We start from the raw sequence: 15,310 nt of genomic DNA on the forward strand, positions 1-15,310 counted from the left end.
TTTCATGTGTGGCTCCAATTTCTCTTTTCTTTCCTAGGAACAAATAAACTTCCTGGAAGAAGAAATCCAGAGTTTGGAGGAATCAGAATTCTCTCTCAGTTCCTATTCCGATTGGTATGGCTCTACTCATAAAAACTTCAAGAATGTGGCAACTAAAATTGATAAAGTAGATAAAGCCATGATGGGGAAGAAGTTGAAGACCTTGGAGGTAGGCACACATTCTTCAGGTTTGTCTCTGATTTACCTTCTTCCTATCACCTGCTGCCCCATTCCCCTTTGTAGATAATGGAAACGTGTGTTCATCCTGACCACACATTTAGTGATCCTGATTCTGCATTTCATTCAAAACTCCAAGGTTAAACACTCTTTAAAGTAAAAGCTGGCTTTCAATTATTTGTGATGTGTCATATATCTAAATGACATATACACAGCTGCCCACAATGTCTTAAACTAAATTCCAGTTTGTCACTTGACTATTAAGAGAGAAAAACATCTATCTCAAATTTATGATTTGTTATGGTTTTTTTGCCTTAACAAAGAGTTTTAACTCAGACCTCTATGGAGATTGCTGAGAATAAGGGCACCACAAGTTTGTTTGTTTTTTTTTAAGTCTTTGATTTAGAAATAATAATAATAATAAAACTCTATTAAAGTAATGAAAAGAGAGTTTCTGATTCCTGACAGCTCAGACCTCAAAAATTTATTTTAAGAGGATATAGAAGAACAAAAAATGGGACTTAAAAGCCTTTTCTTTAAGAGGAAAGAAACTAGACTACCTGTATCTGCTTTCTATTCACTGACTTTTGCAGGTTTTGTTAAAAGACATGGAGAAAGGCCACAGTTTGCTAAAATCAGCCAGAGAGAAAGGTGAGAGGGCTGCTAAGTATCTGGAGAATGGTGACGCAGAGACATTAAGAAGAGAGATCCATGACCACGTGGAGCAACTGAAGGAACTGACCAGCACTGTTCGGAAAGAGCACATGACCCTGGAGAAAGGTCTTCACTTAGCAAAGGAATTCTCAGATAAATGTAAAGCCCTGGCCCGGTGGACCGCAGAATACCAGGAAGTCCTACGTGTTCCTCAGGAGCCCAAAATGGAACTATATGAGAAAAAAGCTCAGCTATCCAAATACAAGGTAGTGCCTGGCTGCTACTCCAGATGTGGTGGAGGGCTTGTGGGTCCCCATGGGAGGGAGGTGATTCCAGATGTGCATCTCCCTGATGGTGCTGATAGCTTCCCTGATGGCTCTGTTCCACTAGTGGCCAGTGATGTCGTTGTAGTAAGTGAGTTTATTTAACTAAATACCTTGCCTTGGAGCTATTTTTTTTCCATTCAGGAATCTGATATCCAAAAGTTTGAACTATCAGTTTATTGATTGTGACAATCAACATATGGAGAATTATCTGGAGGATCCCTATACCTGATAGCGTGACCCAGGTATAGGGATCCTCCAAATAAATCTGCTGTCATCAGGACCCTGTACTTATAAATTTTACCTGACCCCTCTGAAGGCTGTCACTCATCCTTTGATATTGAAGGTCTTGAAGCTGGCCTGTAAATTGAAGAATGAGATATCATATCTGAAAAGAATAAGTTCTACCTAACCAACTGTAGCTAAACACCTTAGAAATTTTTGAAAAAAAAAATATATGATACAGGTACAGACATTTCATCTGCTCAAATTTTTGAGCAATTGGCAAAGCTTATTTGTAAATAGTTTGTGTTTTTGAAGGCCTGAATGAGTTAGTGATGGTCTGTAAGAATTACAGAGTGTTAGCTTCCTGCCAAGCTTTGGAAGCTTATGAAAACATCTCCAACCAATATGTCTAATTCTATGGCGACCTCTCCATCAAGCCTAGCGCTTCTCTTGGAAGATGCCACATAATTACCACAGCCCTTCCTCCTCCCCCATCCCCACACCAAATCCCTGAAATGTTTAAATAGCACTTTCAACCCAGTCTCAGCATGGTCAAGGCTGGAATCCATTTCCCTAATGCCACGCCTAAACTATTGCTGGAACAGACTTCATGACCTCAAAATCAAAAGATAGTAGGTCTCACTCAGTGGTATGTTTTGCTTTCTTTTGTGTTTTCTTCTTTCTCTGCTGAAAGGAATGAAGTAGGAAAAATAGAAAATATATTAAATTCAGCCAGACTTAATTCTTTTCCATAATCTCTTCTCCACATTTGAAGGGCGGTCTGAGGTCCTGCTCTCCCTCTGTGTAGCCCTGTGTTATCCCTGATGAGCCACACCCTCCTTGGTGATTTAGACTTCCTGATTTATAATGTGTACATCAAGTCTTTCTGTGAGGTGGGTCATGTCAAGGGTTCCGAAGGTATGTGAGCTGACTCTGGTTTTTCTTTCTTACTTGTTCAAGTCCCTACAGCAAATGGTGCTGTCCCATGAACCATCAGTCAACTCAGTGAGAGAGAAAGGTGAAGCTCTTCTGGAACTGGTACATGATGTTACTTTAAAGGACAAAATAGATAAACTTCAAGGTGATTACCAGGACCTCTGCAGCATGGGAAAGGTAAAGGGAGATCAGATTCAATAAGAATGTATAATTGCCAAAATGTGATCCCTAGCGTCTCCTTCTCTGTTAGATAGCTTTAAGAACTAGTATGGGTAAGTATTTTTATCAGCTGCATTTAAATTGCATAATGTCTTATTAATTTTTTCCATACCTGATAGCTTTCTTTTTACTCATTTATTTACTGTTTTGGAGCAGGGAATGAAACCCAGGGCCTTTCAGGTGTTAAACATCATTCCATCATTGAGCTACATCCCCAGCCCCACTCCTAGTCCTAGTTTTCTGATATAAGTAACTCTGCCAACCCTATGAATTGCCCTGGGGTTTTTGAAATGCAAATCAGTTTTGAGTGGGTTTTCTCTTGAAAGTCATCTCTAATGGGCACCTGGTTTTACAGGAGCATGTACTCAGTCTGGAGGCGAAAGTCAAAGACCATGAAGACTACAACAGTGAGCTCCAAGAGGTAGAAAAGTGGCTGCTGCAGATGTCTGGCAGGTTGGTGGCACCTGACCTTCTGGAGACCAGCAGCCTGGAGATGATTACCCAGCAACTGGCCCACCACAAGGTACATCTGTTGTCTGAAGAGCTGACCACAGGGCACTTAACTGTCCTGTGTGTGTGTGTGTGTGTGTGTGTGTGTGTGTGTTTATGTATGCACACGTGCACACATGAACAAACAGGAATAGCACTGGATTATAATGACTGCACCTAAAGAATGAAGTCTGAGTCTGACTACTGAGGACAGTTGAACTGGATACTTGGGTGAATCAAGAAAAATTCAGTCCTGGCATTCAACTTCTGAACAGATTGTTGAAAAGGCATTGTTGTTTCTAGCTTCTATCATAATTGTTGGAATAGTCATAAGAGATGATGCTCATGAAAGCATTTTGTGAACCACAAAGTACAACACTGAAGTGAGATAGTCTTATCTTCATTAATATGCGTTTTGGTAATAACATGTACCCTATGGCATATGGTCACAATTTTATGGAATAAATTATTGGTGATCTTAATGGTGATCTGATTTAGCCATGATGTAGTCAATATCTGGTGGTAGGCTCTAGGAAAGCCAGTTAACCTCTCTGGGCTTTAGCATCCCTGTTAGAGGTAGAGGTTTTATTTAACAAATATGAATAGAAAAGTCATTACTGTACATAACACATGCTGTTAGGCACTGAAGAGGTCCAACCTTGTAGATGGTCTATCCCTTCGCAGCCTTATGAAGTAGTAGCTCTGTCCCAGCTTGCATCTTTTCAGTCAGGTGTGTGCAATTACTGACCTAACACTGTTGGAAAAAATGGCGGACCCAGCACTGCTGAGGAACCACTGGAGTTCCCCTTGGGCGTATTGATGTATCAAACCAGGCAATCCTGTGTTGGAGTGTGCCACTTGTCATTAGCATTTTGTAGCAATAAGGAAATTAAAATTGGATTTTAAAAAGTTGACTCACCATCCCCAAATGATCTGTGAGAACGCTCACTAGAGAATACATGGGTGTATGATGGTGTGAGGTAGAATCCAAGAGAGCTTTGTCTGAAGCTAGGGACTCTGACAGTGACTGCTGTGTAACCTTGAGTGTGTCATATGAGGTCTCTGTGCATCAGTCTCCCCATCTGTGTAACAATGACAATACGCATTTACTGGGGCTTATAAATAATTCTGGGGCTATAAGAGGTGCTCAATAAATTGTAAGTATAAGGACTATTCTATTAATATAAATATTATTAGATGTAAATTAGATACTATATAAATTTATTATTAAATATTAAAGATATTACATTATTAAATAAATTGCATTAAATAAGGGCTGAGGATGCAGCTCAGTGGTGGGGCACATGCCTAGCATATACAAGGTTCTTGGTTTAATCCCCAGTACCAAAAAATTTAGATTAAATAATAATTAGTTTGTTTTAGATAAAAATAACAAGAAGTATAATTGGTAGATTTGACAAATGGATGACAATCCCATTATCTGTTAACAATACTGTGGAACAGATCTCTCTGGGACCACCCATGAACACATTCTAGTCTTTAAATTACTTCTTCATTCCCTATGAAAGTATCCCTGCAGAAATACATGTGTTTTTTCTATAATTTGTTAATATGTAACCAAGATAAATTGCAAAACTCTTTCAAAAAGTTTATTACATGATGAAAGTAGTTACCTTTTCTTTTGATGAACAGGTTGTTTCGAATTACTACTAAAATTCTTTTCGAGTTTTATGGGTTTTTTTGGTTTTTGCAGGCAATGATGGAAGAAATTGCTGGTTTCGAAGAACGTTTAGACAACCTTAAAATTAAAGGCGATACTTTGATCAGCCAATGTGCAGACCATCTTCAAGCAAAGCTGAAACAGAATGTGCGTGCTCACCTGCAGGGCACAAGGGATAGCTACTCAGCAATCTGCAGCACAGCCCAGAGGGTGAGCACCACAGAACGTTCTATGACAGTGACAAATAATGGAGAAAGGATGTGCAGCCTAGCGGTTTTCACAAATAGAATAGAAGCCCCAGTCCTTGGGAAAGTTTTGGTGTTGCCCCAGACAGGAAATTAGAGAACAGGTTTCATAATATCTGTGTGAAAATTTACATCATACATTTGATCAGTATTACTAAATGGCGAGTTTCAGACATTCAGTTTTATACAATCTCTTTATTACAATAATTATGAAAAACTTTTTAAACGTTTTCTTGATTTTGTTTACTTGCATACATCAAAACTTTCTTCTAACTTGCAATTTATTCCGTAACACTAGAATAAATGTATTTCATAATTTTTGCGATCATTTTTTGTGATTCTGTGCAGCTTGGGTTCTGCTCTAATACTCTTTCTTATGTATTAGTTTAGAAATTGACAAAGGGAGTATCAGTTTTGAGTTATACTTTTAATGGGTGTATTTTCACTAAAGCACAATCTTCAATGTTATAGAAATAAGTCTAAGATGGGTAAGAATTGTTCTTTTAATAAAAATTTAGTATAATAAATAAATTGCTTTCTATTATTTAAACAATTTAAAATGATATGACAAAGATGCTTTTATAAGTTTTCTAAGGCCTTCCATATGCTTTTGCTACTGGGCTAGCCAGTAAGAACTAGTGAGACAGAATGATAGGGAAGATGATCTGTGTTTATCATGATAAAAAAAAAATGGTCCTAGTGATATTGACTTCTGAGACGTGAAGTAATCATTTTCAAAAAGTTAAGAGCAAAAGAGGATAATTGCAAATGATACAGTGGGAAAAGGAGAGAGAAGAAAAAAGTCAGAGGATGATATGTGGAAACTTTCTGGTAAGTTCATTTACTCACTCATTCTGCAGGGACATTGAGCCCTGACTTTATAGCAGTGGTTTTCTTTTTCTTTTTCTTTCTTTCTTCTTCTTCTTCTTTTTTTTTTTTTGATATTTTTTTGCATTAGGGTTACAATTTAAGTTTTCAAAAAACACTAGTAAATGTTGGAAAGACAGACATATTTTTTAAATGCAAAAAAGCTGATAAAACTCTAAGAACATAGTCAGATCTGTACTCCATAATTGAAGTTTGCAAAATGATAGAGCACATAACACCTGTCCTTTTAATTTCTGTTTAGAATAAGTATAAATAAGGGTAAGATTCAGTGTCAGATGAAAATGATGAATTTAATGACAGAGGAAAAATGGCAATCAGTTATTAGTTCCATTGTATCAAAAATGAAAGAAGTGCCAGTCTAAATTCATATTCTATTTTCCTTTTCTCTTTTAATAGTTTGCTCAGAAAACATCATAGATTTATTTCATCTTGATCTCAAGGAGATGCATAATTATTTCCCAATGTCTTTTTTGAATAAAGTGAAAACTGGTTAAATTTTTGTGAATTAATTAATGAGATGTAGTAGGAATGCATGAATGATTCTGGATTATCGTGGTTCTGGAACATAGCTTCTAAGATGAATTGAGGGCATCAAACTGCCTCCTCTCCTGTGTTATAATTTGTTCCAGTTTGATCCTACCCCTATGCCAGAAGCCTCACATGATGAGAAATATTGGTTATTTTTTCTTAGGATGGTGTTTTATTTTTGCTTTTAGTTCTTAGCTTAAATAGAAAGAATAATAGCTGTACACAGGGGGCAAAGCTGAAGAAACCTCTGACTTGTGTTTATGACGGTTTACTTCAGTGACTGTGTGCATTCTAACACATTTGGATACTTGCATGAACACTGCTCATGTTGTCTTCCCCTAATTAACACATTACATTGTGATTTATGGTTTGAGAAACGACAAACTGAGGGGTGTCCATTGTATTTTGAAACGTTTTGGAACATACGCAACTCACTTCAGGAGATGTGTATGGTGTCAGGAGCCCCAGGGAGAAAATGAAACCTGATTCATGAACATCATTTAATGCCAATGGTGTTAGGCTACAGAAAGCAGCTCTCATACCCCCACATGACTTGTTCTATTTCAGGTGTACCAGAGTTTGGAACATGAACTTCAGAAGCATGTCAGCCGGCAAGACACTCTGCAGCAATGCCAGGCCTGGCTTTCTGCAGTCCAGCCAGACTTAAAACCCAGCCCACAGCCACCTCTTAGCAGGACCGAAGCCGTTAAGCAGGTAGTAGACTCCTGGAAGTTTGTTATTCTTATGAGTCATTCAGACATTCAATCAAAATAGATTAAGGGCTTTTATATGACAAACTGTGCTGGCGCCGAAGATTATAGAAGTCTAGATAAGGTGTGATGTGGACTCTAGTTGAGTTTGCGTTCCAGCCAGGAAGATGGATATAATGCTGATGTGTGGACCTGGCAGAGCAGAAGGGATATGGGTTCTGCAACCAAATAAGAACTCCAAAACAATCTGTGTGGTGACTACATCTAAGTCACTTTCTCTGACTCAGTTTCCTTCTATGTAGAGCAATGATTACAAGTACAGTCATTTCTCAGTATCTGCAGAAGGTTGATTTCAGGATATAAAAATCTCAGTTGTTCAAATCCCTTATGTCAAATGGTGTAGTCTTTGCATATCACTTACTAACAGCCTCCTATCCACTTCATCTCTAGATTACTTATAAAACCTAAAGCAATGTAAATGCTTTGTAAACAGTTGTTACATGCTATTGTTTGGGATCAACGACGAGCCTGAACATGTTCCAAGCACAACTGTACATGTTCAGTACATAGTTGGGTTTTTCCAATAGTTTTTGATTTGGAGTTGGTTGGATCTGTGGATATGACACCCTCCCACACAAAGGACCAGCTTTGCACATATTTCTGAAAGTTTTCATGAAAATCAAATGTCATATCAAAAATGAATGTAAATGGAAAAATCAATGCAAGCTTCTCCCACGGGATTTTTTTCCCACATAAACAAGGTGCTTAGTAAATGATTACTGAATAAAGAATGAATGGAATGTTAATTATCATCATGTGAAAAGAACATACTGCAAGCTTAAAATTGTACTGCTAAGAATTCATCAGAATACGGCAGAAACATTTTTAAAAGGTTTTTACTAAGCAGCTTTTCTATGCAGCATTAACCTTATGGGAGTATATTGTAGAAGGATTTTGTTATAAACCTTATTGCTTCCAGTTATGAATTAATGGTATTAAATCATTTAATTTTCTTACCACTAACTTTGAGATTAATGTAATACATTTATTCATTTAGTCCCCACAGAGGACTGTCTACCAATTTCATACCCAAAGTATTCTTTCTGGCTTAAATGATTTATGTTATTTAAGTCATGAAATATTCACATAAATTCACATGTTATACTTTATAAAAAGTGGTATCTGAGTAAATGAAACATGTCTTTCTTTGAGTCAAGGAGAGTGAATTAAGGACAATATTCTTATTTTTCACTAGTCAGAGAGTTTTCTTGAGTCCTTCCTTGTGTTGTGGCTCTTTGTTACCAATGTATTTTTATTCAGAACAATCCAGAACAAAGCTTAATCTTTCTCCTTTGTTAACCAAACAGAAATAAAAGGGGTAGAAATAAATATTAATCCTAGTGATCTTTGGCTAGAACAGGATATGATTTACTATATTTTCCAGCATAAGTTACAACCCTAGGCAGATTCTGATCCTTCCAGATAATGAGGCCCCGTGGCACACCATCCCTGCTCACCGTTTCTCTAAATGCTCTGCCCCTCCCTTGAAAGCAGCCAGGAAAGGAAAGAGGTGGTAGAGACACATCTGCATCTCAGATGCACTGAAGGCAAAGAAGGGATTGTTTTGTTTTGTTTTCTGTGGTGCAGTCTTTGTTCTGTTAAAATTAGTATTTCCCTTGACAGCTACTGTGTTCATGAAAAACTGAGCAGGCTCTTAGTGGTTGGCTAGTGTACGGAGGTGACTGGAGATTGCCACTGCTCAAGACTTCAAGCAGAGGCAGCCTGGCCTTCTGCCTTTGACTAGTGGCATCACAATGGCCGTGGTCCCAAGATGTATTTTTGTATCCCCAGTACCTCTTCTGTGCGAAACACTCCACAAAGTGATAACATGATCCACGTAACCACAAGGAATAACACAATGACTTGATTTCATTGGGAGTGCCACGTGATTTTATAAGGCATAAAAAGTGAATTGCAGGGATGGGGAAGAGTACTATCAGATGTGCCTTTGAAGTTAATTTTAGCAAAATTCCTTTGTAACTGTTTCTGCACTGATAATTCATATTCTATGTCCAGTGCTTTTGGAATTAGGCCAACTATATAAATCCCCAAATAAACCAGTATTCCTTTAAATTAAATATATTGACAAAAATAAAATTCTGATATCTTAGACTCTTCTCATTTGCAAATGTTGCTGGGAATATCTAACTGTCCCTGGGTCATAGGTCCATGATGTGCTTTTGCACACTGGTTAGTGACTGAGGATAGCATTTGGAAGTGAAATACAGTTCATTTATACATTGAACTTAAAAAGGTGCTACTTCTGACTTAGTAGGAAATGGATCTTTGTTTTATCTCCATGAGAATGGTCTGTTCAGGGAATCCTTGGTGTGCAAAGGAAAAGACAGAGATAGAATAAAAAAAAATTATGCCCCATTATTGACATATTTGACAAAATTGTCTCCTGTTTTTATAGGCAGACCTTTTACCATACAACCTGCTGTCAGTATTGCTTTCCTTCCTTATCCCTATTTATGGAGTGACCAAGAGACACCTCCCACCACCTCAGCCACCACTGTCACCTCATGTCCTAAGAATAGACAGGTCATATAATTTGTTTTCCAAAAAGGAACTTTTTAAATAATAAAAAGTCCTCTTTTCTTAATCCAGTTGGAACTAGAACAGTGGTTTATGACTTTCGGGGAAGTGGTTACTTTGTTCCCAGGGAACATTTACCAATGACTGGACACATTTTCGGTGGCAATCATTGGGAATAGTGGGGGGTACTACTGACCTATATTTGGCAAAGGCCAAGAATTCTGTTGAACATCTTGCAATGTACAGGACGTAGCGTTGACGAGGCAATTGACCTCAAATGTCAATAGTTCTGAGGTTAAGAACCATGTCTCTGGACTAGAGGCATAAATCCAGAAAACTGGGATGTATGGTCAACTCCCCTGAAAGGGCCTCTGTTACTTGGGCCCTACCCTCCTACCTGACCTCTGCTCCTGCAGAGAACCTGGATAGATTAAAATGGTGTCTGGTTTTCCCCCTTTCCTATACCATGCAAACATCTCTAATTACAACGAGAAGCAGATGGTAGACAAATAGAACCATCAATGTGTTTGAATTCTCTCCTGTGTGTCCCTAACACATATCATGGCTATAGTGAAGACAGTGAGTATAGCAAGATTATTTTGGAAATGTCAATTAAACACTAGCAGTGATCCAAATATTTGTTCCCTAAGAGTGTACAAGTCTGTTCCACTCTGACAGTTGCCTTTTTGCAGGTCAAACACTTCAGAGCTTTGCAAGAGCAGGCGAGGACCTACTTGGATCTCCTTTGCTCCATGTGTGACTTGTCCAACTCTTCAGTGAAAACCACAGCAAAAGACATTCAACAAACAGAGCAAATGGTAAAGAAATTAAAACTGCATTTACTTGTCTATTTTATTGCATTCTCTTGCTTGAATGGTAAACATGGTTTAAAGAATATATCTATTGGGTTATTCTTTTATTGGTGCTCCTACACATTATAATAAATGGATATTTGAACTTCGATCAAATCATAGAATGTAAGCACACTTACCTGATGACACACAACTCAATCATCAGTTGGTCCCATTCAGCTTCTATCCTTAGCCCCTTCTTCTCTGTTCCATTCCTTCTCTTTTTCCTATTTTCCCATGCTTTTTGTCCTTTTCCATATATTTCTTTAGGAAATATTTAATATGAAGGGCCTTTTGACTTGACTTTAATGGATCAGGGATGCCAAAGAGCATACCATCTGTTCCAACCCTTCTGACTTATTGGTAATGGCTATCAGTAGTGTGAGAAGGATTCTAAAACTGTCTGGCCAAAGGGGAAAGTACTGTGATGAGTTAGCAGTTTCAACCACAACAGAGAGAGGGCAGCACAGAGTCACATGCTCATGGCCACTGCCCCTGCAAGCCTTCAACACTTCAATGCAACACTTTCAGGGGAAAGAGGAAAATAAGACTTGCTTTTTGTACTTATTAAATATTCAGAGAACTACAAGATAATTCAAATTTAAAAATCTTAAAACAATAAGTGTCTCTTTGTAGTAAAATTAACCTGTCTTTAAAGCCTTATGAAAGATATATAACTCACATTTTTTTTAAAAGAGAGAGTGAGAGAGGAGAGAGAGTGAGAGAGAGAATTTTTAATATTTATTTTTTAATTCTCGGCGGACACAACATCTTTGTTGGTATGTGGTGCTGAGGATCGAACCCGGGCCGCACGCATGCCAGGCGAGCGCGCTACCGCTGAGCCACATCCCCAGCCCATAACTCACATTTTTAATAGAAATGACTGATTGAAACAAATTATACAATTTCAAAAACCAGCAAAGTGAATCTAAAGAAATATCCAAAATATTAGCAACTCAGTGTTTTGCAAGGTGGAAAAAATGTACAATAGATAATAATATAAATGTTTTCTAATAAACCCCAACACTGAATTCATGAATCAAACCGGTGTGTCTACTGAAAGGCCCAATGTGAAAACCATGAACACAGCTTTAGAGCTAATAAATTCCTGGAAATTTCTTGGAGCTTCACAACACTGACTAAAATCATGTGGCAAAACTCTTGGACATTTACATTCTTTAGAAACTCTAAATCTAAAAGAAAATCTGCTTTTCTTAAAGCAACTAAAGAAGGCTTTGGGGTTTATCCACATGTGAACACACATGCACACACAAGTCTGTGTGGCAGGCTCTGCACATACACCTGTTGAGGACTTGCTACTCTGGTTCTTTGAGCACATGTGACTATTTATGGCTGCTGACTTGTAACCATGTGTTTTCTCGAGATTGAGCAAAGACTGGTCCAGGCACAGAACTTAACTCAGGGCTGGGAAGAAATCAAGCACCTGAAAGCTGAGCTCTGGATTTATCTTCAGGATGCTGATCAGCAACTGCAGAATATGAAGAGAAGGCACTCTGAGCTGGAGCTCAATATTGCACAGAACATGGTTTCCCAAGTAAAGGTGGGAATTGATTTGTCTCCAGGGGAGATTAAGGAGGCCAAGATGGTAGAAAGACAAAATGTTTAAACATTCACGTCAGTATGCCTTGGTATCTGTCAATCCTTAAATATCATTACAGCTGCTTAAGGAATAAGACAGAGTCAAATAGCCTTCCTTTGGTGCCAGGGACAGACTGATCAGAAATTTTACATTCATAAGCCAGACAAGGTGGTAGCACCTGTGGTCCCAGCAAATCTGGAGGCTGAGATGAGAGGATCACTTGAGCCCAAGAGTTTGAAGCCAGTCTGGGCAACATGGTGAGACCTGCCAAACTCAAAAAGGAAAGACAAGAAACAAAAAAAAAAAAGAAAGAAAGAAAGCAAACATTCACATATACTCTTGCAGTGAATGGCCATTTCATCAGGAGATGTTCATTCTACACCTTCCTCCTGAGTTAAACATCTGTCATTCAGCCTGGGGAGCCAGAAGAGCTCGCTACTAAACAAACAGGAAATTGTATTTTTTTTATATTTTCATCACAATATTGCTAAAGTTTTAGGATAATAAACCTATCAGTTAATTAAAATGTAATATAAATATCATACTATTATGTATGATTTAAATTATAATAGAACATTGTTATAAACATAGTAATTGATTGGAAGGGTCAGCATCTCTACAAACTCTTTAAGACTTATTTTTTCTCTATAACTATGAATCATGCATATATTCTACTGGAACATTGTTTGCAAATGCAGACAAAAGATCAGGGATAACATCAATTAGATTTCTTTTTTTCCCCCAAAGCACGAACTTTCAAAAATTTATTAAGAAAACTAAGGTCTAAGTTCAAAGTAAGTTACTTTTCTCTTTAGAAATGATAAGATTGTTTCATATTTATCAGATTTCCTTTACACTTCCCAAAACAACACAATAAAAGAAAGTAGCACAGTGTCTGCTTCCTATACAATTGGGAATTTGTGTTCATAAAGAGCTAAGGTACGTTTCAGATTTTATCTCCAGTTTTCTTCATATTAAAGAACTTAAAATGCTTAGAGGTGTCATGTCCACATTTAACTCTGATATTTGGGAGGGTCTGTTATACCCAACCTACTTTTTCTGGTTTCCTTTAGGATTTCATGAAGCAACTGCAGTGCAAAGAGGCATCAGTGGGTGCCATCTTGGACAAGGTGAATAACTTAACAAAGAACCAGGAGTCTCCAGAACACAAAGAAGTCAGCCACCTGAATGATCAGTGGCTGGATCTGTGCCTTCAGTCTGACAAGCTTTGCACGCAGAGGGAACAGGACCTTCAGCGGACAAGAGATTACCACGACCGTATGAATGTTGTTGAAGCCTTCTTAGAAAAGTTTACCACGGAATGGGATAGCTTGGCCAGGTGACAGGCACCCTCCCTTGGGCCACCATAATGCTAAATCACAATTTTCTTAATTTCTATAAACATTTAAAATGTCTTATTTATGTTTTTAACATCATTGTCTATCATTATCAGTATTGGCAAAACATCATTGTGAACCTAACATTGTCATATGGATATAGAGTCACAGCTTACTAGGTTAATATTAATTCCTTATGAGCAAAACTGAAATGTTTTGTTGTTTAGAAAAAACATTGCTTTTCTCAGTGACTTCAAAGAATATTATTCTGTGACCTTATGAAATATTCCAAGAATACTTCTAGTTTTGTCTAATTACCAGTTGTGGGGCTACTATCCAAGAATTTATGAAGTTAACACTTCTTGAACCTGTATACTCCAGAGGTTTCTATTCAAGTCTGTAAAGTAATACATCTACATGAGTCAGTCAAATTTGGTTACATTCTAGAAATCAGTTAACAATCAAAATTCACTTAATTTGTATCCTTTGAGATTCTGAAGTAACTGAACTTCTCTTAGTTTTTTTTTGTGTGAAATATAAGATTCTTTCCTGCCAGACACTTTGTGTTGTTATTTGAAAACCATTCCCACAATTTTGAGGAGAGAATACTGGGGATTGAACCCAGAGACTCTTTACCCTAGGCTACAGAATTTTTCATTTTGAGACAAGGTCTTGCTAAGTTGCTTATGGCCTCACAAAATTGCTGAAGCTGACTTTGATGAACTTGGGATCCTCCTGCCTCAGCCTCCCGAGCCATTGGGATTACAGATATAGGTCATTGTACCTGGCTTAAACAATTTTGAACACTCAAACTATAAAAATTTGCACTACTTCTGTCAAGATTTGTTGGCTCATGAGAATGAAAACTGCCTACTTAAATCAGTGGGGTTTTCTTATTGTGCTTGCTTATTTATTTTATTATACTATTTTCTGATTTGTTTACTTTTCCCTGATAGTCAGCATTTTATTGGTCTCTGGGGTTATATACAATCAATAGTTGCAAAAACCAAAAGTAAAAGCATACACACATTTCTGAGTTTCAGTGGGCCTTGCAGGTGCCTCAGATCTGTTGTGTCCAACATAGAACTTTCCATACTGCCTCCCAACCCCAGCATCTCCTGTTTCAGAGCTGATCATTTTATAAATAAGATTATAACATTACACCTTCTTTGGTATGCTTTGTAATCAAGAGGAAGAGACTTCTTCATATTTTATACTTATTTTAGAGACTTTTAATATTTAAGTACCTAACTGTACAAAAATATCTAAGTACACAACTAAGTAGCTCTAAGAGCTGCTGGTCAAATCTAACAGAGGGTACCATCTAGCAGGCTTTTGTTCTTTGGATCACTGAATCTTATGCTCATAAGAAAGTAAATAAATCATGAATCACTTGTTATTTTTCAATGCCATTTTCAAAAATGTGTGTCTTAATGTTTAATATTACACATATCATTTGGTTACTATGCAAATTCTGCATAGTTGATAAGAGACAGAGAAAGCTACAAACATATGGTGCCTACCTGTAATCAACTCTGAAGGGTGAGGCAGGAGGATTCGAAGTTTGAGAACAACCTCAGAAACTTTGTGGGATCCTGTCCGAAATTTTAAAATAACAAGAATTGGGCCTGTAGCTTAGTGGTAAAGCACCCCTGGGGTTCAATCCCCAGTACCAAGAGCAGGGAGGGTAGGAAATTCATCTGGCAGATGTGATTGGAAAAGGAGAGTGGACAAGCACTTAAGAAATTTGATTGGTCTCAAGTGTTGACATAGAAAAAGATGAATGAGACTTCTCTTCTAGCCCCTCTGT

The 15,310-nt window shown here is 37.7% G+C and overlaps 1 protein-coding gene across 1 annotated transcript in view; it reads left to right on the forward strand.

Moving 5' to 3' along the window:
* The window catches only part of Syne1 (spectrin repeat containing nuclear envelope protein 1), a 419,401-nt gene that overhangs the window by 230,103 nt on the left and 173,988 nt on the right, over positions 1–15,310 (forward strand). The window contains exons 69-77 of the mRNA XM_077802046.1: positions 38–208; positions 810–1,136; positions 2,379–2,531; positions 2,929–3,096; positions 4,777–4,953; positions 6,972–7,118; positions 10,405–10,530; positions 11,948–12,124; positions 13,237–13,502. Of these exons, the coding sequence (XP_077658172.1) occupies positions 38–208; positions 810–1,136; positions 2,379–2,531; positions 2,929–3,096; positions 4,777–4,953; positions 6,972–7,118; positions 10,405–10,530; positions 11,948–12,124; positions 13,237–13,502 (1,712 nt within the window). The remainder of the gene's footprint in view (positions 1–37; positions 209–809; positions 1,137–2,378; positions 2,532–2,928; positions 3,097–4,776; positions 4,954–6,971; positions 7,119–10,404; positions 10,531–11,947; positions 12,125–13,236; positions 13,503–15,310) is intronic.

This window comes from Urocitellus parryii, chromosome 8 (assembly GCF_045843805.1).
Source record: "Urocitellus parryii isolate mUroPar1 chromosome 8, mUroPar1.hap1, whole genome shotgun sequence".
Lineage (NCBI taxonomy): Eukaryota > Metazoa > Chordata > Mammalia > Rodentia > Sciuridae > Urocitellus > Urocitellus parryii.